The 23,929-nt window shown below is 55.3% G+C and overlaps 1 protein-coding gene and 1 long non-coding RNA gene across 3 annotated transcripts; one reads left to right on the top strand and one right to left on the bottom strand.

The window, feature by feature from the left end:
• Positions 1 to 561: 561 nt before the first annotated feature.
• Positions 562 to 23,921, bottom strand: IGHMBP2 (immunoglobulin mu DNA binding protein 2). 2 transcript variants are annotated; one of them, XM_032111774.1, is made up of 15 exons: positions 23,816 to 23,921; positions 23,051 to 23,220; positions 22,584 to 22,776; positions 21,973 to 22,070; positions 17,484 to 17,647; positions 16,559 to 16,759; positions 14,398 to 14,545; positions 12,485 to 12,659; positions 7,723 to 7,905; positions 7,178 to 7,296; positions 6,129 to 6,223; positions 5,712 to 5,835; positions 3,014 to 3,823; positions 2,463 to 2,635; positions 562 to 1,022 (listed from the first exon to the last, which is right to left on the bottom strand). In XM_032111774.1, exons 1-15 carry the CDS (start codon positions 23,887 to 23,889, stop codon positions 825 to 827), a joined length of 2,925 nt encoding a protein of 974 aa, XP_031967665.1. In that variant the 5' UTR covers positions 23,890 to 23,921; the 3' UTR covers positions 562 to 824. The 2 variants fall into 2 exon arrangements, with proteins under 2 accessions (XP_031967665.1, XP_031967664.1); XM_032111773.1 differs by lacking the exon at positions 562 to 1,022 and having other exon boundaries at positions 1,421 to 2,635.
• On the top strand, positions 17,644 to 20,342 carry LOC116445442. Its single transcript, XR_004240788.1, has 3 exons — positions 17,644 to 17,814; positions 18,009 to 18,199; positions 19,797 to 20,342. It is a non-coding gene; the product is annotated as an uncharacterized LOC116445442 (long non-coding RNA).
• Positions 23,922 to 23,929: the final 8 nt, after the last annotated feature.

Genomic DNA, 23,929 nt, shown 5'->3' with positions numbered 1-23,929 from the left:
ACCCTGCATGAGGGGTTAGGAAAAGGTCCAGGAGGGACACAAGGCTCCCTCCCACCTGGGAGGGCTGCGCAGAGCTCACGTGGCTGTACCTGCTGTCACTGGGGGCTTTCCCAGTGGGAATCAGCCTCCAAGGAGCTCTGCAGGAAGGGCAGGACAGGTCTGGGAAGCGTCAGGGAAGGGACAGGCGGCAGTGAGGAGGGAGAGACCTCCCAGTGCCACAGGGAAGGCTGGCTCTCCCAGGGAAGTGGTTCCCTGGGCTGGAGCGGCTCCGTTTGGGCTCGAGGCCTCCCCATTCCCATCCCTGTTCCCATCCCCAGGCACGGGCGGAGCAGGGCTGAGCCCCTCCTAAGCCCCTGGCGCAGGTGGGGAGGGAATGGCTGCGGTGTGGACAGGCCGGGTCCCTCCAGCTCCGAGCAGTGCCGGAGGATTGCCGGGCTGGGACACAGCCATTCCCTCAGCCATCCTCCCCGGAGCACAGGGTCAGCCGGGCTTTTCGGTGCCTCCCACGCTCCTGCTCCCGGACATCCACCTTTTGTGCTGCAGGGGCCGATGTGACAGTGACACCGACAGCTTTGGGTGTTTAATGCCCGTTTCCCCCGTGTGCCCCGGCCCCTGAGCGCATCCATCACCGTGTCCGTACGGATAACCGGGACAACACAGCAGCTCTCCCTGCCCTGCCTCAGCCCTGCGGCTTGGGAAGGCTCCCAGCTCCAGCTTTCCCCCCCAGAATGGAGCCCCCCATTCCACCCAGGCCCAGAACAGCAGCTTCACCCTCGGGGGGCTGAGCTGTGGCTTTGAGGTCAAAAAAGCAGCATTTGGGTTCCTCATTTCTCCTTGTCTTTCTTCTTGCCCTTCCTCTGGCTCGTCAGCTCGCTGAGCTTCTTGTCCAGGCGCCGCTGGAGCTGGGCTCGCTTGGCGGGATCCAGGGATTTGTCCTTGGAGCCGCTGCCGGGATACAGGATCCCTTCCCGGCTGATGCGCTGCCGCGCGTGGGCCTTGGCCTTCTCCCCACAGCCGTGGGCCTGGCGGGAGAGAACGGACAGCGGGCCAGGGACCGCCCGTGGGGCAACCAGGGGCTGGCACTCCCTGAGCCTGCAACCCCCTTTCTACCTGCTTTGCATCCCCCTGAAATCAGCTCCCATCACTTACAACCATTATTATTATTATTATTACCATCATTATCATCACCATCATCATTATCTATTATTATATTACTGTGTTGCTATATTGCTTTATACACTTGCTTATTTTTATAATTTAAATTTATTGGTTTATGACAATTTATTTTTATTTATCATTGTTAACTATTTAATTTTACTTGCACTTAGTTTCATTTTATATTTAGGTTCTATAAGTTTCATTTTATATTTAGATTCTATATTTTTATATGTTTATTCATATACTTACTGTTTAAAATTAATAATTAATATTTATGATTCTATCTTTTATTAAGCCATCATTTATAGCTCCTCTTGCAGAGAATGAAATACAAAGATCCAGGTCCTGGGCTCTGCACAGCAGGTAAATCATCTTTTGGGATGCTTCAAGTGGCTCCTTCCACCCCCTTTCCAGTGAACTGGGAAAGGTCTTTTGGGGAATGGGAGACCTTTTTTAGCCATGGATCTGCTTTAATGAGCCAACTCCAACACTGGAATTATCTCCCACAGCTGAGATCCTAAAATCTGACCCCTTTTCCTGGCCCATCCCAGAGTCATTTATGTTTCCCTGGAGGGGGGTCCCAGCCTGTTCCCTCAGAGCCGTGACAGCCCTTCCTGGGGCTGACATGGATTTGAATCCCTACAGCTGTTGGAGCCTCGTTACAATTCAGCAGGGAGAGGCCATTCTGCAGGGAATAAATCCACATCCTCCTGGATGGTGAGTGACCATAAATACAACTAATCCTTGCCATGGAAACAGATAGCTCTTGACAGGGGGAAAAGCTGTGCCAAGGATTTATAGGGCTGCTGAGCTCCAGGAGGCTCCACAGGGCATGGAAGCTGCAGGATGAGCAACAGGGACACAGGCAATTCTGAATTGCTGGCCAGGCAGCACTGCTCCGTGCCTGACCTGTCCCCAGGATGCAGAGAGGATCTGCAGAGGGCTGGGAATCATCCTCAGAATGCAGAGGGAATGTGCAAAGAGCTGGGAATTGAGTCCAGGCTCGCTCGAGCCTGAAACTTGTGCTTCTCCATTTCTGCTCCCTGCCTCACTTTATCCACATGGCCTCAGAGGACAAGTGCCAGAAAATGGTAAAGAAGGGCACAAAATGTGAGGAAAACAGAAAAGCCCTCAGGAGGAGGTGAGCAGAGCCCAGGTGTCAGCACCTGCCAGCCCTGTGTACCTGAGGTCGGCGCAGGCTCTGACAGGGAGGGGGGCTCTGCCCAAACTCCCTGCAAGGAAACCCTGCCCGGGGAGCTCCACAGGGAGAATTGCCAGGCTAAGCTCCTCCTGCCCCTCCTTACCTCGGGGATGTGGTGGCTGAGGCAGAAGAGCCGCTGGCAGTGGTGGCAGAGCTGGCCCAGGGTGGTGACAGAGGCCTTGCAGCGGGGGAAGCCACAGGTCCTGTCAGCTTCGATGGCAGCCGAGATCAGAGCGTCGAAATCGTCCCCGGCCGCACTCCCGACCACCGGCTTTCCTGGGAGAGGGGAGCACACACCTGGACGGGGGCCTGGGATCAAACCCACCCTCCTGCAGCCACAGGGCAGCCTCTGCCTTTACCTCCTTCAGTGTGGGCCAGGTACTTCCCTCAGCTCCTCTTGGGAGCCTCCCATGCAGCTCCTGAGCCTCTCCCCTGGGAAAGGGTCCCCAGTGTTTTTCCTTTGACTTAAGGAACGTGCCTCCAGGTATCCAAACCCCTCTCCCTGGGTGCTGCAGCCAGTTCCCACCTCCCTGCAGCTTTCCAGGAGCCACACGCTCCATGCACAAATCCCAAGGTCTGGAGCAACCCCACTGGGATTTAAGATCCATTCAAGGAAGAGCATTACTTGTGCTGGTTAGGAAAAGCTTGACCCACCTTTGGCTTCGCTCTTGTCCTTTTTCCTGCTGCCACGGCCGGGCTCCTGCACCTTCCTCGCCGCCTCCTCCCGCCTGGCTTTCTCCCTCTGGACTCTCTCCAGGTGCAGGGATTTCAGGTCCACTTTCCCTGAGCCCTCGCTGCTTTTCCCCGGCTCCGTGGGGTCAGGGGTGTTCCCGCCGGGATGCTGGGGCTCAGGAAGCGGCTCGGAGGGCAGCGGGGGCTCGGAGGGCAGCGGGGACTGCTCGGGGAGTCTCTTGCGGACACTGATGTACCTGTCCCGGCCCTCCCCGGAGCTCAGGTGCTGCAGCCCGTACTCCTCCGCCAGCACGTGAACCAGCATCCGCTCGTGGGAGTTCAGGGACGCTGGGAAATCCAGCTGCGCCTCGCTGCTCGCCAGGAAGGCCACCAGCATGGCCCTGAACCTGTCCCCACCCTCCTTGGTCCCTGAGCCCTCTCTCCCAGGCCCAGAGGTGCTTGGCGAGCTCCGTGCTCCTGGTTTCTGGCTCCCTGCTCCGGCCGCCGCCGCCTTGAGCTTCCCGGCCGGAGCCGGCCGCGCTTTGGGGCCCGGCGGTTTGGGGCCCTGCTGGCGCTGGGCCCGGCCCTCCCCGGGGTAATTTTGGGGCACGAGGTCATCCAGGTACTCGAAGGCGGAGCGCACGAGGCCGTGCTGGGCCAGGTGGTCCAGGAGGCGCCGCAGGAAGGGGCGGCTGCCCACGGTGTGGCTGTCACACACCACGGCCACCTGGCGCCGCGCCCGCGTCACCGCCACGTTGATGCGCCGCTCCTCCGCCAGGAAGCCCACCTCACCTGGGAGACAGGAGGGAAGGGATGCCAGAGGGGGCAGGGCTGCCTCCAAGTAGGGGTTTGGTCCAAGTGACCCAAGGATTTTTTTGCTGGAGGGTGGGAGCTGGCGTTTACGGGCTCTGGTCCCTGCTCACACCTGCTCCTCTTCCTGCCTGTGTTCCACAGGCCCCACACTGAGCTCCTGGGGTTGGGAAGAGGATGGAAGGCACGTGGAAAGGGGAACTATCTCCCTGCCTGGCCCACGACACAAGCTCAGCTTGGAGCTGGGAGCAAACACAAGATGGAGCAGCGTGGAAAAGGCTCACCTTGCGACAGAGGAGGGACTGCAGGTAAAGAACTCCCCCCTGTCCTACAGAGCTCCCAAACTCTCAGAGGGTCTGTGGGAACAGCCATTTGGGAACTCGGGGAGGTTCTGCTCTGCTCACAGACAGCAGCGGGAGCCGGCAGCGCCGGGATGACTCAGGCAGGATCAGGCAGCGAGAGCGGAGCGTGGGTGGTGCCGAGCTCCAGGCAACAGTGAGCAGGGCAGTCAGGAAGAGATTAATGCCATCTCTGCCAGAGCAGTGCCCAGCCTGGCTCTGCCTCAGCAGCCTCATCTGTGCTGCCTTCGGGGGACAGGCCGAGGGGGAGCCCCTCTCCCTGCTCGGAGAACAGTTCCCAGCTTCTCCGATGAGGTTTAACCCAGCTGCAGGGGCAAGTCCAACTCCTCTGAACCCTGGAATGGTTTGGGTTGGGAAGGACCTTAAGGCCCATCCAGTGCCACCCCCGGCCAGGGATACCTTCCATTATCCCAGGTTGCTCCCAGCCCTGTCCAGCCTGGCCTTGGACACTGCCAGGGATCCAGGGGCAGCCACAGCTTCTCTGGGCAACCTGTGCCAGGGCCTCAGCACCCTCCCAGGGAAGGATTTCCTCTTAAAAGAAGGTTTCCTGCTGGATCAGGAATGGCTGCAGAGGGACAGGTCAAGGAGAAGCCTCCCCGTGCCCCAAGGAAAGCAGTTCCTGCCCCACACCTGAGCTTTGGCCTCTCCCTGTGCAGGAGAAGGGGCTGTGGGACACTCACCCTCCTGGGGCCACCAGCTCCCACCAGCACAGGGGCGAGTCACTCCTGGATCAAGACTATTCTTAGTGCTGTCCCCACCTCCATTCTCCCCACAAGGCTGCTTTTCCTCCTCTAGGCTTGGAAAAAGAGGCACCTCCTCCTTCCAAGCACATTTTCCCCCCTTTTTTCCCCTTCCAGCCCTTGGCATTTCACCTCCAGCAGCACATGTGGGGCAGCAGGGCTGTGGATTTGGAAAGGGAATTGATCCCAGCATGGAACAGAGGTGATCACAGAGTGATCCTGCTCAGCTGGCTCCACAAAATCCTTCAGCTCCCCCACAGGAGGCTCGTGCCCCCAGGGCAGCAGCTTTTTTCCAGCTATTAACTTTCACTGCAGCTGCTGATAGCAAAGAACTCGATTTTCTGCTCTACATTTTGCTCCCAAAAGCAGCATTTTCTGTGCATGGCTTGGGACGGCAGCTCCTGCTCACTTTCTGCAGGGAACTGACCCAAAATGGGCTCAAACCCCAAGAAATTACCCCCCAACTCCCCTAAATGTGGAGCTAATGGGATGTGACGTTCTTAGGGCTCTGGTTTAAATTGTTTCTGAGGCCTCAAGGGCCAGGAAACCTTCAAACTGAGCACTCCTGGACCTGCTGTACCACAGGAGCCTCCTCTGCAGCCCTGACAGCACAGAGATTCATTAATTAAAGAAAAACGGCTGAAAAGGGAGGGTTTGCCAGTAAATCCACGCAGAGCCAAGTGTTAGAGCCCCGCAATTAAACCACAGCACTTGGCTACACGACTTCCATCCCACTCCCCGAGGGGCAGCGCTCCAGCAGCGAGCTCTTACCTTTCCTGTTGGATCTGACAAAGGACAGGATCACTGCCTCCTTCTCCCTTCCCTGGAAACCATCCACTGATTTAATTTCTAGCTCGGGGTGGCTGTGGCCAAGGTGCTGTCGGAGCATGTCCACCTGAGAAACAGGCCAAGGGTAGCTTTTAAAGGAAATACGTGGGTGAAAAGGATTAAAATGGCACCATCTGGGGGAAAATCCCTCCCTCCCAAACCCACCAGGATGAGCACTGGCATCTCCTGAGGCTGGGAGGGGAACACCTGACTAACAGCTCTTCCCTCCACGGCCTCCAGATGCCCAAAGGTGTGGGAGTTGGTGCCAAATGCGGGTTAAATTTGCCTCTGCAGGTCTCTGGGATCTTGTGGTACTCCATGTGCAGGGAGAGGGGGGATGCCAGGAGAGGGACAGCTCACCTGGAGGTTGTAGGGAGCCACCACAGCGATGTCCTTGGCCTTCACACCGGCGTCCACCAAGGCCTGGACGTGCATCCCCACCAGCTGGACCTCCCCTGGGGCAGGAACAGAGTGTGACAGGGAATAGGGGCCGGAGGAGTGTGCCCATTTCCCCCAAAACAGCAGGAAAGGCTGCCACAAACTGGTTATCCAAGATGGTGCCTGGTTCAGAGGGATCTAAGGGGAAAAATTAAATCCTATACGAATTCTTTCACGGTTTATTGGCTGGGCTTCTGCTTTGCAGCAAAACACAGTGATAAACATCAAGACTCTGCAGTGAGCTGTGCCAAAAGGCTGCCTCCCAAATTTGGGGAGATGTGCTTCTAATCCCCTGCTCCAAATCCCCGAGTTCTCTCAGAGCAGGCTTTTTGGCTCTCTGCGAGGGAACAAGAGCCTGTTGTGTTCAGCAGGGCCCTGGGAATGGTGCATGGAAAAATGGGGCACTTGAATGATGGTGGGGGTCAAACAGAAGGTGAAAGATATTTAAACTGGTAAAAACTGCCCTTGCATTTTCCAGCCTGACTTTGCATCCAAGCTCCGTAATGAAACTTAATTTTTCAGGTGAAAACCAGCAGGAACTCGGTGTTCTAGGAAAATCCATGGAGAAGAGCCAGACAGGATTTCATGGAAGGAGCAGAGGACTAGGAGGTAATTCTGAGCCCTATCCACAGCCTTCCCAAAACAGGCCTGTGCTCTGCCTGCTGCTGTTTGCCCTTCCCTGGTGCAAAGCACCTGCCACAGGCATTCTCCACCCTGTCCCAGTCCTCAGCATGGAGAAATGTCCCTGCAAGGGGACATGGCAGCCAGAGTGGCCATCCACAAGCTGGACACTGTCACCAAAGCTCCAACACAGCTCGGAGTCCCTGGAGCTTGAGGATTTATGGAGGGAATGATCTCTCAGCTAAGCAAGGCTCTCTGGGAGCCCACCTTCCCCAGGGGGACATCTCTGGGATGTGGCCAAGCCCATGGTGGGCTGAGCACCTCAGTCCATCCATTCTGGCCAATGGTACCTGGATTGCCCTTGGACTGTTCATCCTCCACTTCCAGCTCGAACAGGCCACAGCCAGCGGTGTCGATGAGCAGCAAGGGAATGCTGGTCTCTTCCGTGGAGGACACTCCCGGCAGGTCCCTGCACAAGGTATTTGGGAAAGGGCCAGTTACCATCGCTGATGTTACAGCAATATCCAGACAAGCTGTGGCTGCCCTGTCCCCGGAAGAGCCAGGCTGGATGGGATATGGAGCAATCTGGTCTAGTGGAAAGTGTCCCTGCCCATGGCACAGGACTGGATGGGCTTCCAACCTTCCAACCCAAACCACCCTGGGATTCCATGATTATCACAGCGAAGGAGGACACAGAAGGCAACTCTGCCTCACTTCTGCTTACAGGGCAAAAAGGACAAACCCCCCCAGGTAATGTCTCCTCGATGAAGCAACGGCTGAAACAAAAACACCGCCCCGGCCACAGGAGGAGCGGAAAACTCCGCAGGGAAGGGACAAACCGGGATGCAAAGGACATTTCAGCTGATGATGCAGCAGCAGAGAGCAAGTGACCCACCTGAGCAGGTGCTGTGCCACGGAGGGGTGTGCGCTGAGCCGGCCGCCGTAGAGCTCCGAGGACGCCCATTCCATGATGTCCCGGTGCATGCGGTACTGCACCGTCAGCATCCGCACCGCCCGCTCCCCGTAGGGCCCCGCCAGCCGCTCCATCAGGCTCAGGGACAGCCCCTCGGCCGCGGCCCTGCGCGGAGAAGCGCCTCAGAGCGGGAGGGCCCATCCCCCAGCGACGGCCCAGGGCGGGATGGGCTCAGCCAGCCCTTCCCGACACGCGCGGTGTCCGTCGGTGCCGAGGGTGCCCGTGGGAACGCTCTGGGAGCACGTGCACTCCAGCCCTGCTCAGCACCCTCGTGTGGCTCCCCTGGGGTGACACTGTCTCCCCTGTTCCACCTGGGTGCCAACAGTGCTGCCTGTCAGACCCTCTTCATTCTGTGAGATCAGAGAAGCCTGGACACCTGGATCCTGCCACTGGAATTCAAGCAATGCCAACCGTATGGCCTGTGGAGTCACCACCCCTGGAGGTGCTCAAGGAACAACTGAATGTGGAACTCAGTGCTCTGACAAGGTGGGGATTGGTCACAGGGGGGACTCAGTGGTCTTGGAGGTCTTTCCCAACCCCAGTGATTCCAGGATTCCATGATCCATCAGTGTAAGGCTGCAGCGGTGTTACTCCGGTGCACTAGGATCAGAGCTCCACCCCAAAGTTTGGAATGATCAGTGTCAACACAGCAAGACCCCTGCTGCTCCAGCATTTCCATCCTTCCCTGGGCCCTCACCCTGGACTAACGCATGGATGCACCACACTCGTTGCTTTTTCACCCATTAAACCCCCATCACGTCCAGCAGCACCCTTTCCCCCTATCTGTGGCACAAATCAATCAAATTCCTCCTGATCTCAGCCTTTCAGGAGCCTATTTGCTTTCCCCGGCCCCACAGAGCGTTTGTTGGGAGGCACTATCTGAGGAAGAAGGATGGAAGTCGTTGCACTTGGATGCTGTGAGCGTGCGGAGATTTTTCACGGAGGCTGACACTGAGGGGGGCTGGTGGCTGCCAGACACAATGAAGCAGCACGAAGGTGATGGAACGATGACAGGGGAGAGCTCAGGAGAACGCCTTCCATCGAGCTCTGGGGCACCGCACGCATCCGATGCCTGCCGGGGAGTTCCAGCGCTACGCGGCCCCACAGCGAGCGGATGGCGGCGGCACCGGCCAGCCCTGCCACGCTCACCACAGGCACTTGGGAAACGTGACAAGACACTGCCGAGTCATTAAACGTGCAGAAGGGACAATTAAGGACAAATCTTTCCAAGAAGCCGGGCCTCGTTAGCTCTCCTCATTGCTGACTCATAGGATGCAGCACACAGGCGAAAAAAAAGGGAAAAACCTCTGGATGGACAGGGCTGCAGGACTTGGGAGGCAGCAGTTTGCCAGAGGTGGGCTGGGGTGGGTGGGGTGAGGGGGCAGAGCAGGATGTGGGGTTGGGGGATGCATTCCAGTTATCAGGAATTAGCTTGACTCTCCCAGCTCTGCTCTGCCCACGGAGCGTGGATCTCCTGGACAGGAAGGAAATTTAGCAGGGAGAGCTGTTGGCACTCAGGTGCAGGCACATGCCTGAAACAGCCACTAAACCTCACAGCAAGCCTCAGGAATGATGCTCTTCCCTACCCTTCCAGCACCATTCCCACCACAGGGATCCGCAGCAGGTTGGTTATATGCTGAATTAATAATGAGGAATTAATCTGCCTGGCAACATTTCACCTGTTAATAATTTTCTATTATTTTACCACTCAGTTAATTCCTACAGTGGTTGATTTCTCTGCCCACAAAATCCTGAGTGCCCTGAGCAGATGGTTTTTTACCTATCGATTGCTTTAGAGAAATAAAATTGGGATAAGAGGTTGGACAGACAGAACCATGCAGGGGATGCTTGGGAATATCTACTTTAAAGTACAGCTGGGAAGGCAGAATTCCCAAAGCCAGCCCACAGCAGGCAGGAGTTGTTGCTAACCTGCCTTCACCTTGTTTTGCCTGCAGGAAGTGCTGTGCTTGGCCAGCCTGCCCTGTACGTGTCCACAATGATCAGCACTAGGAGAAAAACAGGGAATTGTTTCCCATGGAAGGCTGGAGCTGTGTCCTCAGTAATGGCATATCTTTTCTTATTCATCCCTGAGACGGGAGCTGCTGGTGTGACTGATCCCTGCAGTACACACTGGATTTGCCTGGAAAAGCCTGGAGAAGGCTGAGTTTTCCCGCCTCAGGAACTCCACATTAATGGAGTTTTTAATAATAATAGTAATTAATGCTAATTCATTCATGGATGTGCACCCAGGACATTTCAGCTGTGGAGGCTACCAGAGAAACCCAAGGCCTGGCGCTTCAATGGCAAAGTGAAAGTGACTCCATTCAGACCTGATGTGGGAATCAGCACATGGATTTGGGATGATTTGGGATGGTGCAGACATCCAGAATGACCATTGGCAAACGAGATGGCAAAATATCCCTGTGTTTGTCTAGGAAACGGGTTGAGAGCAAGAGGTTTGATAAACATCTGCTGATATCTGAGGGGAGTAAAACCAAATTAAGACATCAGAGCCCTGATGTGGAGATGAATTCGTCAGGAAAAGGGTGGAATGAGGGCTCCAACAAGGCAAACAAATGTTCCTGTCAGACTGCAGGAAGTGCCCTGGCATGGAGATGCCCACTGAGACAGGGACAAAATGGAGGAGAAGGAAGACCGCCAAGATGGACGTTGGAAGCTGCTGCCTGTGAGCCTCGGCTGGAGCTGCCGAGGGGGATCAGAGGGGGCTGGAATGTGCCAGCATGGACTGCAAGGTGTGTGTGGGGATGCCCTCTGCATCCTGGGACAGCTCCAGGTGTGTCAGAAAGCAGGGAAGAGGAGCACCCTTCAGACTCTCTGTTGAACATTCCCTAGGCCTCACGGAATCACTGCTGACAGTAATAGGTAAATGCTGATTCCACGGAGGAAAAATACAGTCCCAGAGCATTCCTGCTGGACAGAGGCTTCCTGCCTGAGCAGGGCTGACTTCCCCTGCTGTAGTAACAGCCGAGCCTCCTGCCAGCCTGGATTCATCCTGGATAACTTCAGACCCTTCCCCGTGGCCCCAAAAATAGGAGCCCACCCACTCCAGGCCCGCTGTCATCAATGGAGAAGGGGAAGGTGGGTGGAAGGGTTGGAGTCCTCCGCATGAATCATCCCTGGAAATAGCTCCTTGCTTCCTCTGAACCACAGAGGAGGTGGCAGGTGATTCGGGGCCTTTGTGGGAGCTCTGGAAATACCCACGGAAGGAGGTGGAAGGGACCTGCCTCTGCCCTGCTTCCCGGGCCTGCAGGGAATGTGGAAAGCCCAAACCAGGGCTCTCCAGCGTCCCATTTATTTGCATCACATTGTTCAGGCTGGGAAAGATCCTTGACAGCATGGAGTTTGACCATTCCCCCAGCACTGCTGGGGCCACCAAGTCTAGGTGATGGAGAGAAAAGCACAACTTCTCAAGCAGGAGCAGAAGGAGATCCAGGAGCTCTGCAGGACGTGAGGAGCTTTTTGCTGCTGGCTCCAGCCAAGGCTCCTGGCAGCAGCCACCGTGACAGAGCAGAAAAAAGCAGCTGCTGTAATGTTTCTGGAGTGAAGAAAAGCTGCCTTATCTCAAAAGAGGGAGCCAAAAGTGACATCAGCTGAGTGTCAGCCCCGGAGTGACAGAGCTGGGATTCTTACTGTGTTTTGCCCTTAATCTGACAGTCTGGGGTAAGAAACAGGCTGAGGCTGCTGAGGTGGATCCAGCTGGATGGGCACTATGGAGCACTATGGATGCAGTTTTTCTGGAGGAGAAGAGGAACCTTATGCACCACTTACAGAAAATAATGACAACCCTGAAATTAGAAGGACCAAATGGCCAATTTCTTCTTGCTACCAACAAGATACTACTCCAAAATGTGCCTTGCTTGGAAAACCCAGGCATGGAGAGCTGGCCTGCAAATTCCCAGGGAATAAACAGCAGGATGCCAAGGGTGCAGGGCTCTGGAGAGGCTTTTGGAGCTCACCAGCCCGGACACCTCCAGGCAGTTGAGCACGTGTTTATCACCTGCCACGATCAGCAAGCTTTTGGGCATCTGAGAGAGGTAAAATGAGAGGATGCTGCAGCCCCTGAACGTTGCTCTCCCTATCTCTCAGCCACGTGCCGCGAGCTGCTGCCTGCCTTGGATTTTTCATTTCCTGTGTTCAAAACTCAAGTGAGACGGCAGATGTGTGTCTTGTTCATTATTCTCTGGAAGCAGGAGAGGACGTTTATGAAGTCAGCCCCATTTCTCTGCTTCTGTGGTTCAGTAATTCCAGATTTGGAACTGCCTAAACCAGATAAACATGAGCACATTTATGTTTTAAATTACTCCAAGATTCCTCAGAACTCTTTGCAGTATCCCCCTGGAAGCACAGGCAATTTGCACTATCCCCAGCTCTTTTTCACAAACTAACTGTTCTTATTATCCACGTTGTAGGGATTAGGAGGTTTATAACCCCTGAGGTGTGTGATAATGCAGCATCTCACTGGGCCAATTCAGATATTAATACAGTAAATAAATAAATGTGGAAACCACAGAAGCAGAATTAAAGGAGAGACTTGGATTAGCCTGAGGATGAGCCCGAATTCATTCCACAGAGCCTGCAGGCAGCACAGAACTCTATCATGAAATGTCTCCCATCGCGAGGATTCGGAAGCTGCACGAAAGCCAGGAGGATCCAGGATTTTTACCTGTGGGAGATGATGGTGGGGGGCAGCTGCTTGTGATCCCCAGCCAGGATGCACTTGGGAGCCTTCAGCAGAGGGATCCAGCAGCTGGCTTCCAGAGCCTGGGCACACTCATCAATCACCACCAGGTCAAAGTGGGTTTCAGGCAGCAGCTTCAGGGGGCCGTCTGAGGAAGCACCTGGTGGAAGGAGAAGGTTCCCAACTGAGCAGGGAAGTGAGGAAGAGCGAGGAACCTGCTCTGGAAACAAACCTCACCAGCTGTAATAGTGACTGAGGCAAGTGAAATCATGTTTCTTTGCAGAGATTTAGGAATCCAGCCCTGCCAAACACGTATCCACTGGTATGTGTAAGTCAGGATTGTTTTTGCCAGTTCCTCTTTGTCCTTTTTTCCCTGGCATCTGGGCCCAGAAGCTTCCAAGTGTCTTTGGGAACAGCAGCAAAGCCCAGATGCCAAACAATATGCTCCAGTGCTTCACCCAGAGCAGAGCAAGGAACACCCACCTTCCTGCTGCCCCCAGTGCCAACAGAACTCCTCATCCGCAGCACTCAGAGGGCGAGGGACTGGGGATCCACCAATCTGGTAACCGAGGGACACCCAGGGAGGGGGAGATGGGCTGAGACCCCACCGCCTCTGCTCCTCCCTGTGGCACTGGGAAGAGGGGAAGGAGACTGGAACCAGCCAGCCACAGCGAGGGCTGATTTTTAACATCAGAAGTCCATCTGTAACATCTGTCTCCTTACAAACATCCTGCTCTAACCCAGACCTACTGATACTGATCCACGCCTTGATCAGAAATCTGAATTCCAGGGGCGTCCAAATCTCCCTGCTGTTCCCAGAAAGGATGCCAGGGAGGAGAGCAGGGTGGAGAAGCCAGCCTTCCAGACCGGGGGATTTTTATTCACAGAAATGTTTTTTCCAAAGCTCCTGTGCTATTGCAGCTCGGAGAGCAGGGATTTGGCTTTGCCACTGTAAATCCTGCTGCCTCTACAGCTCTGCATCACCTCAGACGTTCCAGTTTGCCATCAAAGGCACTGTTTTCCTTCCAAAACTGTTTTCCAGCCTGTATGAATCCGCTCTGGTGAGTTGTACAGATATAACTTGACTTTTGCCACTTGCACAGACCCCCAGCTGGCTGGGAAGCTCCAGTCCCAGGGAGAATCACAGCTGATCAACAAGAATACCAGTTCTACTGGGAGAAGGAAATCTCCCCCTGTCTTTCAGGCAAGTTAAAAGAAGAGAGAGGCCAATTCCCAGGGACTAAGACACGGAAGGATTTATCTTTCCATTAACCTTCACTCCAGTAACTCGCTTTTTTGTGACCTAAAAGTACTGATGTTTCCTTTCAGCAAACGACCCTTGAGCAACCAGATCCGAAGATTGTAAGTGGGCCCTGGAGGATCAAGAACCTGAGGCAGAAAAGCCCTTCCACATGTGCCAAACCTTCCCACCCGTAGCTGCAGGCGCCCGATGGACACCTGGAACTGCTCCCTAAAACCCTGTGTCACACCATTTGGGTGAGAACAGGAGCAGCCCCGTGCAGCCGTGGGAGCGGGCTCTGGAAACACGTGCTGGATTCCATCAGTCCTGGAAGGGCTCCAGGCAGGGAAGCAATCCCACGTGACTTATGCAATCGGGAGCAGATTGCACACCTCCAGCAGCACTTGTTTACTCACTGCACTCCCAGCTCCTACTCAGAGCTACCAGGGGCCCTTCCAGATCCATATTCTGAGCTCAACAACATCCTGTGCCAGAGTGGGAGCTGGGAGAACCCCACTGGGGAGGGGTTTGGGAGACTTTGCTGAGCTCCCAGGAGCTCGGAGCAAGTCTCCCAGCTATCCCAGCAGGATGCTGCCCTGCAGCGCACGTGGTTCACCTGGCAAAGGGAGGGAAAACACCGAGCAGGAGGATCTCACACCTGTGTTGGTGGCAAGGACAATGCCGGCCTGGCTGAGGGCCGCAGCCATGGCAGCCTCTTCTCGCTCCTTCAGCTCCTTCTTCAGGGTCTTAATCTCACCCAGGAAATGGCTTCGCTCTCCCTTGTCTTGGGCCTTTTTGGTTTTTGCCTAGAAAATAGAAAAATCGGGATAGAGCCAACTGCTGCTACTCAGTTCTGGCCATATCTGCGACCAGCCAAAGCATCTGGGCACAGAGCACAGAGGAATGCTTGGAAAGAGGGGTCTTGTTCCTCTGATGAGGGAGAGACTGGGATTTCCTATTTTATTCTGGGGAAGAAGAGCCCTTCTGGAAGCAGGAGGGCTCCCCAAGCCCCAGCAGCAGCTCTGCCATCTCAAACTGGCCTCTCCGAGCTGCTGGAAAGGATCCAGGGCAGCACCCAGACAGGCCCAGGGCTTTTTTTAACAGGTATTATGAAGTGCATCTACCACCCCAACCCACCAGCACTGGGCACCAGCACTTCCAGAGCAGCAGCCGTGGGACCACAGCTCAGATGTGGCTCACTGAGCAATCCCAGATGGAAACTGGGATTATTTCCCTGGAGGCAAGGCTGATGACTTGAGAAAGATGAAAAGGCTACAGACAGAAGCTCTTATATGCAGCCAAAACAGTAAGACTTGCTGGTTCCTATGGTCATACCATGGATGGATGGATGGATTTTCCAGGGTCTACCATGGATCAGCTCAGCCGCCTGTTTTGGTTGGACTCATGGGTATTTAAAACTGTGAAACCTCCATGTGTCTGTCAAGTGTGGTTGAAATGGGCTCAGGAATTCCAGGGGTGGGATCACAGGCCCTGAGGATATGGTCAGTCTGGATGTCACCCATTCCTAGTTAGTGATTAGGAATTTCAGCTCTAATCATCCCCACCTGCCTCATGGGGGCTCCCCCATCCACTCATTGGTCTGGGAGTCTATTTAAGGCCAGCTCATGGAGTGAGCCCGGTTTCTTCCCTGGACTCCCTGCCTCATCCTCCTGGACTGCTCCCTGACCCTCCTCAGCATCCCTGGAGCTGGACTGGCCCTGGACCTGTGCTGCATTTCTTGCTCAGGTACTGTGGGGCTGAAACCTTGCTGGGGCAAGGGGCATCCAGAAGTTGAGATGAGGGAAGGAGGCACAAAGGGGTGGGAAATGCCCAGAGAAGGCACAGGTTTTTATTCTGTTACTGCTCCTTCTGTGGGCTGGGGTGAAGGGAAGGAGGGAGAAGAGGCAAAACATGGAGTTGCAAAGGGAGAAATTGTTCCAGGGACAAATAGGGCATGTGGCAGGGGAGAAACGGGCAGGAGGAGGAAAAGATGGGTCAGGACCTCAGATAGATGAGCTCTCTGCAGCCAAGGGCAGCTTCTGTGACAGAATCCTCCCAAGGACATGAAAGGGAAAATTAATCACCAGTGAGACAGAAAGAAAATAAATAAAGAAGTAAAAAAATGGCTTTTGGACAGTGCTGCCACCAGAAGGGGAAGGAAAAGGACCTAATTAGCATCAAATCCTCACCCCAAGTAGCGGAGCTATGTTGTAAGATAAGGTTAGGAAAATTAGGGTGAGAAAGAAGAAATTAAGGATGCATTTTTAAATCTGCTCTGCTTCCTACTTGAGGTGGCTGAGAGTGGGAGGGAGTGTCAGGACAGGCAGAGAGCTCGTTAGGAAGTGACTTAATGATGGGAATGTTTCTCTGGTGAAGAGGAGGGCATGGAGCAGGCCAGACAGGTGATGTGAGGGGCAGCAGCTCCCCACACAGCAGCAAGGACTGGGATTTTCCCACTGCCATGAGGGATTCAGGCAGGAGGAGTTCTGCCCTCCAGCACATGAAGATCAGAGAACCCCGGAATGGTTTGGGTTGGAAAGGACCTTATGGATCATCTCATTCCACCCCCTGCCATGGGCAGGGACACCTTCCACTAGCCCAGGTTGCTCCAAGCCCCATCCAGCCTGGCCTTGGACACTGCCAGGGGGGATCCAGGGGCAGCCCCAGCTTCTCTGAAATACCCATTCCAGGGCCTCTCCTGCCCCACAGGGAAGAACTTCTCCCAAATATCCGACCTTCTATCCCCCAGCCCGAGCAGTGGGATTACTCCAGGCCCCACACGTGCCCACCCCCGCGGGACGCGCTGCAGGGCCACGCACCCAGGCCTGGTCGATGTCTCTCCTGATGTCGGCCACGATCTGGGCGTTGTCCCCGCGGGCCAGGACAGCGTCCAGGGAGTGCTGCTGGATGGGCTGGAGCAGGCGGGCGGGGTGGCCCAGCCGCAGCAGCCGCGCCCTGCCGCCGGCCAGCCGCTCCACCAGGTTATCCACGGCCACGTTGGAGGGGGCACAGCACAGCACCTGCCGGGCACAAACACGGCCTTGGCACCTCTGGGGCACCCAAAGGCTGGAGCAGAGGAATCCAAGCAGGAAGAAGCAGAGAGAGGGAGACCAGCGTGCTTCTGTTGGGAATAAACCACCATCACAGGTAATTCCCTCCCTGCTTTGCAGCACGGGTGTAGGGTCCCCAGTGAACACCAAACCTGAGCTCTGTCAGGACCTTGCTGGAGCTGCTGGGGAAGCCCCTGGACCCTGCAAGCCAAGCCAGGCTCTGGATTAGCACAGATCCAACGGGAGCTGCTCCAGCTGCCAGAAAGCCCAGGAGCGTGCAAAATAATCACAGAAACCTGGAATGGGTTGGGTGGGACCTTAAAGCCCATCCAGTCCCGCCCCCTGCACCTTCCACTATCCCAGGCTGCTCCCAACCCTGTCCAGCCTGGCCTTGGACACTGCCAGGGATCCAGGGGCAGCCACAGCTTTTCTGGGCACCCTGTGCCAGGGCCCCACCACCCTCACAGGGAAGGATTTCTTCCCAATATCCAACCTAAATTTCCCCTCTTCCCACTTGAAGCCATTTCCCCTTGTGGTATCACCCCAGTTCCGGATGAAGAATCCCCGCCCAGCTTCCCTGTAGGCCCCTCCCGTAACTGGAAAGCTGCTCTGACGTCCCCACGCCAGGAGGGGTGGTCACTGGTGGCCACCTGAGGTGGTCACCTGTCACCACAGCCCTGGCACCGAGCCTCACCTTCAGGCCCTGCTGCACAGCCTGCAGGATGACCTCCACCAGCGTCGTGGTTTTCCCTGTGCCGGGAGGCCCGTGGATGATGGCGAGCTCCCTCTGAGCCAGGGAGAAGGACACAGCTTCCCTCTGAGACTCATCCAGGGAGGCATTGAAGAACTCCAGAGGCTCTGGGGAGACAGCAGGACAGTCACTGGGACCTCAGCCCCAGCTGGGAGCTGGCTGAGAAGCACAAATCCAGGAATACATGGCGCTCTCTGCAGCCAGCCCAAATCCAGCTGATAACGAGGAGAATGCTGGGAGGGAAGGCACTGAGGGGGCTGGAAGACCCCAGAAGGTAAAATTAAGCATTTCATATTTCCAAAACAAACAGGCATCCATGCATCCTGCATCCTTGCTTCCCCAGCCCTGATATCTGGCCTTCAGCCAGTCAGTGGTGGAATTCCCAGAATTTAAGAGGCATTTAGCTGCTCCAGCATCAAACAGGTAGGTTTTCCTGGCTCTGGAGGGAGCTCTGGGTTTGTTTTGCAGGAGAACCAGCATCTTTAGTGAAATCTACAATGAAAATTGGGGAGGAAGTAGCAGATCTGGCAAACAAATCACTGCCAGTGAACAAACCCAACGCAGCACCAGCGAACAAGCAGGAAAACCCACAGAGTCTGTGAGCAGAACAGAGCAGCCCCGTGGTGGCCAGCCAAGACTGGGAATGAAGGCAGGAAAAGGTACAAAGAGCAACTTAAATGATAAAACTAAAATTAGTTTCTGCTTTAGGAAGGGAGGAAAAAAGAGGAAAGAATATGCAAATTGCATTAGAAGAGAATTGGTTTCACTGCAGAGACCGAATTCTCAAAAGCTCCTTTTTAACCTGCCAGATTTATCTCATTTAGGCCCAAATTGATTCTCATCCCCCCCAGTCCTGCTCCTAATCTCCTTGTTCATTATGGGAGTTAATTACAGCAGGGATGATGACTCATTACACCGAGGTTTCCCGAAAATAACGTTCCCACAAAAGCTTATATAAGACACGTCTCTGGGCATCCTTCCCTGCCGGGCATCATGTGCTTCATCCCTCCCTTTGCATTAAGGGCTGGATTAAAGCCATGGAAGTTTCTCCTGGTTTTAGGCAGGTGAACTCACGTGCGGCCTGGGGCTTTTGAAGCAGCACCACCAAATGAGGTTAAACAAAATGTACTCATTGAGAAGGTGATGGGGAAGAGAGAAATGGGGCTAAAGGTGCTTTTTGCTGCCACTGCCTCTTGGTTTAGATGTAATTTTTGGGTGAGTGTGTTAATGACTAAGAGAAGAGCAGGAAGCATCCCATGGGCTGGGGAGAAAAAGCAGGAATAGCTTAAAACCTGAGAGGCATTTCCCACAGCGAGGAACAGCCGGGCCGTGGGAGTCATTGATGTTTCCTTGCTCAAGGATGAGCTCAGGAACTTCTCCAGGCATGTGCCCACCCTCATCCCTCCTAAGCACACGCTGCCACGAGCTGCTGTGTGGGAAGGCTGGGAATGTGCCTCTCCTGGGCTGGCCACAGTGGTGGGGAGGAGGGAAAAGCCTCCTATGGGATGCTGTGGCTCCTCCAAACTCTTCTCCCTGCAGCAGCTGGGCTCCAGGTATCCTCACCTGAAGAAATCCCTGCAATGCGTCTCCCTGGTGGCCGGGTAATTGTTCCCTGATGCCCAGCTCCATTTCTTAGTGTTGAAAACCAAACCACCTTGGCTGCCCAGGCTGGTGCCCCAACATTCCCAGGAACTGAGACGCTTTTCTGTGCAGTTCCAGCTGCTCTGGTGAGGCAGTGGGTGGGCAGGTGCTATCCAAGCCCAGGAAAGGGGTCTTTGCACCAAAAATGGATGGGAACAGCCCTTTCTGGGAGGAAGAGCTCAGGTTTTCCAGAGCTGGAAGCCCTTTCCAAGGTATATTCCCCACCAAGAGCAATCCAGACCCTCCCCAGCAGCTCCTCCCCGGCACAACCTCACTGCAGCCAATGCTGCTGGACAAAATCCAGCTGGGAACTTCAGCCTGGATCAGAACTTTCCCTGTTTTCCAAAGTATCTGGCAGCTGAGCTGTCTGGACTGCTTAGTCTTCCCCAAGAGCCTCGGGGGCCTCTCCACGGTCCCTGTGATGACAGGGCAGAGGGACGAGGAGCATTTCGGGTGTTTTGCAAGTGGCTTGTGCCAAAAAGCCAAGGAAGTTTTTCATGGAAATCCCTGGTGCTTTCCCAGTGCTCTGCTGCCAGGCTGGCTTTTACTGGGGACATTCCTGCCTTTTAACCAGGATTTTAAATTGCTTCTTTCCCTTTTCAAATGTTTTTACAGCCATGGGCTGAACTGGACACAAGCCAGGCCTTCTGGAGCCAGTGCTGGGATGAAAAATGAGCCTCCCTTACTTCCTCCAGCCCAGCAGCACAGGAGAGAGCTGGCAGCTATCACTGACGGGCACAGGTAAGGCAGAGCCTGCCTTCCAAAGGGAATCCAATCCTCTTGGATGGCCGGGAGGAGCACAGCAAGCAGAGCAATGCTGGCCTCTGCTGGCAAGCAAAGCCTCTCCGCTCCCCCCCATTCCCAAAATGTGGGGGTGCAGGGGTCCCACATGGATGCTGGGAGCAGGGGAGGATTGTTTGGAGGAGATTTCAGGTGTGGAAGCTCCAGCAGGGCCATGGGTGCAGGTCAAAGTGGAAGGGAGACAAGCAGGGCATTTTTGATGGGTGAGCACCTGGATTCTGCTTCCCAGGGAGTCTGGTAAGGGCAAAATTCCTGCTCAGTTCAGAGTCTGCCTTTTTGGAAAAATTCTTCTCCCACTTGGCACCTTCCTGGAGGCAGCAAGGTGAGGTGTGGAAGTGCTTTGTCCCAATCTTTGCTGCAGATCCCAGCTACCTGCTGGTGATCCCTTCCTCTCCTTTTGACTGTTCTTAGGTTATTCTTCCCACAGCCTGTCCCATGCTTTTGTGTTATGCCAAGGGTATTTATCATTGCACTTCTAAGTGCTTTGAAAGGACTTGGGCTTTGATGTGCTGGGTTGGGCTGCTGCTGTCTGGTAATTAATTACTGAAATGCACAGTGGTATCAGGGCCCACCTACAAGATTCCCTGATTGAAAAATTAGGATTCTCATCTTTTCCCCCACATTTAAATAAAAAATCAGATTTAGGCTTCTGCTGCTGCACATTTCACCTGCTGGAGTGGATTTTGCCCTCTCTCCTCCCCGTGGCTCCCTGGTCTCTGACGGAAGCGAGCTCATCTCGCATCCCAGAACGGTGTTGACACACAGATGTGTGTCTAGACAGCCAATTTCATCAGCTGTCCAGGACTTATTGACTCAGCCTGCTGCTGATGGGTTTGTGTGAAACCAGGTAATGGACGGGACGAGACAGATCCCCAAAGAAACCAGGCTAATGGGTGCTCGGTCATGGAAGGAGAGGCTGTGACGTGGAAAAGCTGCCTGAGTGCGGGGAGGTTTGTCTGCCAGAGCCCTTCCGCTCAGGGCAGACTTATTCCAAGTTATTATCACTTAATTCCTGGCTAGTACATCATCTCCCTAGCTGGGGAGAAAGCAGCTCTGAAGTGAGGAGGTAACTGCGAGGCCTTTGTGTTCACACTGCACCTCCTCTGTCTGCCTAACGTGGCTCAATCCGTCCATCCACATTCCCAGTGCTGGGGAGATGGAAAGTTCATCTCTACGCAGCCTGGCACAGCTGAGTGATGTGGTGAAAAGGAGTTTTCCTTCATTAGAGGCAGTTCTGCTCCCCCAGGGGTGAAAGCACTGTTGAGGGAAGTCGGTTGATTAAAATTTAATTATTTTATTTAATATTAAAACCTTGAGTGCACCAAGGTCCTCAGGCAGCCAAAGGGCTAAAAGGTTTGACTCAGACTGGGATCAGTGCTTAGAGAAATGGGGTAGGACTCATTAACACCCATTTTTTGTCCCTGGTATATGCTATCAGAAGTCAAGCCTGGCTGGAGGGGATGGCAGAGAGGCAAACCATGGTAGGCAGCCCAATCCAGGAATCCAAGGAAGACAAACAGTGCAGGGAGCTGTGGAGGGGAGGAAAAGGGGCAGAACCCTGGCAGGGATGGACAGCACGAGTGGGGAGAGCAGAGACCTGAGCTCTGCACACGGCTCAGACACAGCCCACCCTTCAGCCCAGCCCACCCTCAGCCCTCATTCCCTGACTTTTGCAGCCCAGATGATCCTTCCCTTCTGTCAAGGGATAAAATCCATTAGCAGTTATTGATACCTGACACAGCTGCTGATCAGAGCCTTTGCTCTCCCTGTGGCTTCTCCGAAAGGTGAAGCTGTGTCACTCCATCTTTCGTTTTTTTCCAGAGAAGCACACAATGCTACCAGCTGCAGCATCACTGGTGACTCACATTCAGCACTGGGGTCTTTTCTGCAGCAAAGTGGCTGCACGTGTGGATAAAAACTGGGATCGGAGCTATCTGTGTTCCCATGGGCAATTCCCAAGGATGCCCGTGAAGCCTGATAAAAAACTTACTTGTTTCAGGGAACGCCCTGGGAGCAGAGGCAAAGAAGAGGACGTCAATCAGGTCGGAGGCTGGGCCACCACGGTACTGCTTGAGTGCAGTCAAGGCTCTGCCAAAGAAGGGAATATCCAGGTTACAGGCACAGCAGGAATTCCCCTGGAGACTCCCAAGGGCCCAGGGACAGGCTGTGAGTACGGACTGAACTATTCCAAGGCTGAACAATGCCACCCCACAGGACTAATCCCACACAATTCCTGCATCCCCCAGCCCTTGCACACACATCCCTGTGCTGGCCAGGCTTCCACTTCCCACCGTCCCTGCTTGGTACAGCCACGTGTGCTTTTCCAGGACGTTTATCCCGCAAGGAGCTGTTCACTCCTGCTGCCAGGATGGAAAAGGCCCTACAAAGAACCCAGAGAGTTCCAGAGGAAATGCAACGGGGCCAAAGCGCAGCCAGGGGAGGGGAAGGGAAGAGCAGGACCAGCCAGCAGGTGGGTAAACTGAGGCTGTTGTGAGGCTGTAGAACAACAAATCCAAACTGGGAAGGGTCTGGGAAGAGCTTTTCCAGACTAACCTTGGCACTCCTCATCCCTCTGGGCAGTCAGCCCGGGCGAGCCCTCACCTTTTGAGCCTGTTGTAGGTGACATCGTTGGCCAGCTTGAGCAGGCGGAAGGAGTGCTCGTGGTCCACGGCCAGCTCCCCATCCCGGGGCTCCTCCAGGGCCACCGTCACTGCCTTGGGGGTGACACGTGTCACCACGCCCGTGCACAGCGGCTCCCCCTGCCCGGCTGACTCGTACAGCCCCACGATGTCCCCTGCAAAGGTTTGACGGCAGAGTGTGAGGTGGGGCAAATGTGTCACTGCCCAGAGAAGCTGTGGCTGTCCCTGGATCCCTGGAAATGCCCAAGGCCAGGTTGGACAGGGCTTGGAGCAACCTGGGGTAGTGGAAAGTGTCCCTGCCCATGGCAGGGGGTGGCACTGGATGGGCTTTAAGGTCCTTTCCAACCCAAACCATTCCATGACTGGAATGGAATTGGACACCTCCAGGGATGGGAAATCTTTCCTTGGAAAGACAGGAATGTCACTGACCAGGCCCAAAGCTGTTGGAGGGCAGCTCGGTGTCCGAATCCCGATTCCTGGGCTGCAATGTCACGAGGAGACGTCCATAGAGGCCGGTTCTCTGGCTGGTGACCTGGAGCTTGAGCAAGCAGACCCCTCTCCGCTGCAATTCCTTCAGGGAGACACTCTCCTGCCATGCCCTGGGAACCAAACACGGGTGGGAACACCATGGGGTAAGGCTGAGGGCCACAGCTCCAGGGGACAGTGTGGAATGGCCTCATCCTGGCTCCTGGCAGCTCCATCCTCACGGCTGGGTAAGTGTCTGTACCCCCAGCGTGGGCATCTAAGAGGGTGTCCTGGTCCTAAGGGGGAGTCCAGCAGGATTCCCCATGGATCAGAGCCCTGCGGGGTGGGTTTCCTGTTGGGGTGAGCTGGTCAGAACGGTGGGATTCCAGCAGCATTCCCACCGGTGACAGGAGGGTTTCCCGGAGGTCACACGGCGTTCCAGGGGAGGCTCTCTCAGGGTTTCCATAGGTCACAGTGGGTCCAAGGGGAGGGTCCCTGAGATCCCCACGGGTGACAGAGGGTGCCAGGAGGGTCCCTCTGGGTTTCCTACAGATGACAGGGAGTCCCAGAGGAGGGTCCCTCTGGGTTTCTCCAGGAGACAGTGGGTCCCAGCTGAGGGTCCCTCTGCGCTGCCCACAGCGGTCCCGCGCCCCCCCAGCCGCAGGTGTCCCCGGCCGTCGCCGCCCCGCAACCCGCCGGCGGTCGGTGCCTGTGCCGTGTGTGCCGCACCTGCTCTGCGCCAGCTCGGCCTCCCGCTCGTCCCGCAGCAGCCCCAGGTGCCGCTCCGCCGCCTCGGCCGCCATGGCCTCCCCGCCCCTCCCTTCCCCGCCCCTCAGCAGCCCC

This window comes from Corvus moneduloides, chromosome 6 (assembly GCF_009650955.1).
Source record: "Corvus moneduloides isolate bCorMon1 chromosome 6, bCorMon1.pri, whole genome shotgun sequence".
Lineage (NCBI taxonomy): Eukaryota > Metazoa > Chordata > Aves > Passeriformes > Corvidae > Corvus > Corvus moneduloides.
Note: the sequence above shows the minus strand (reverse complement) of the source record. Positions and strands in the feature narration are given on the sequence as shown.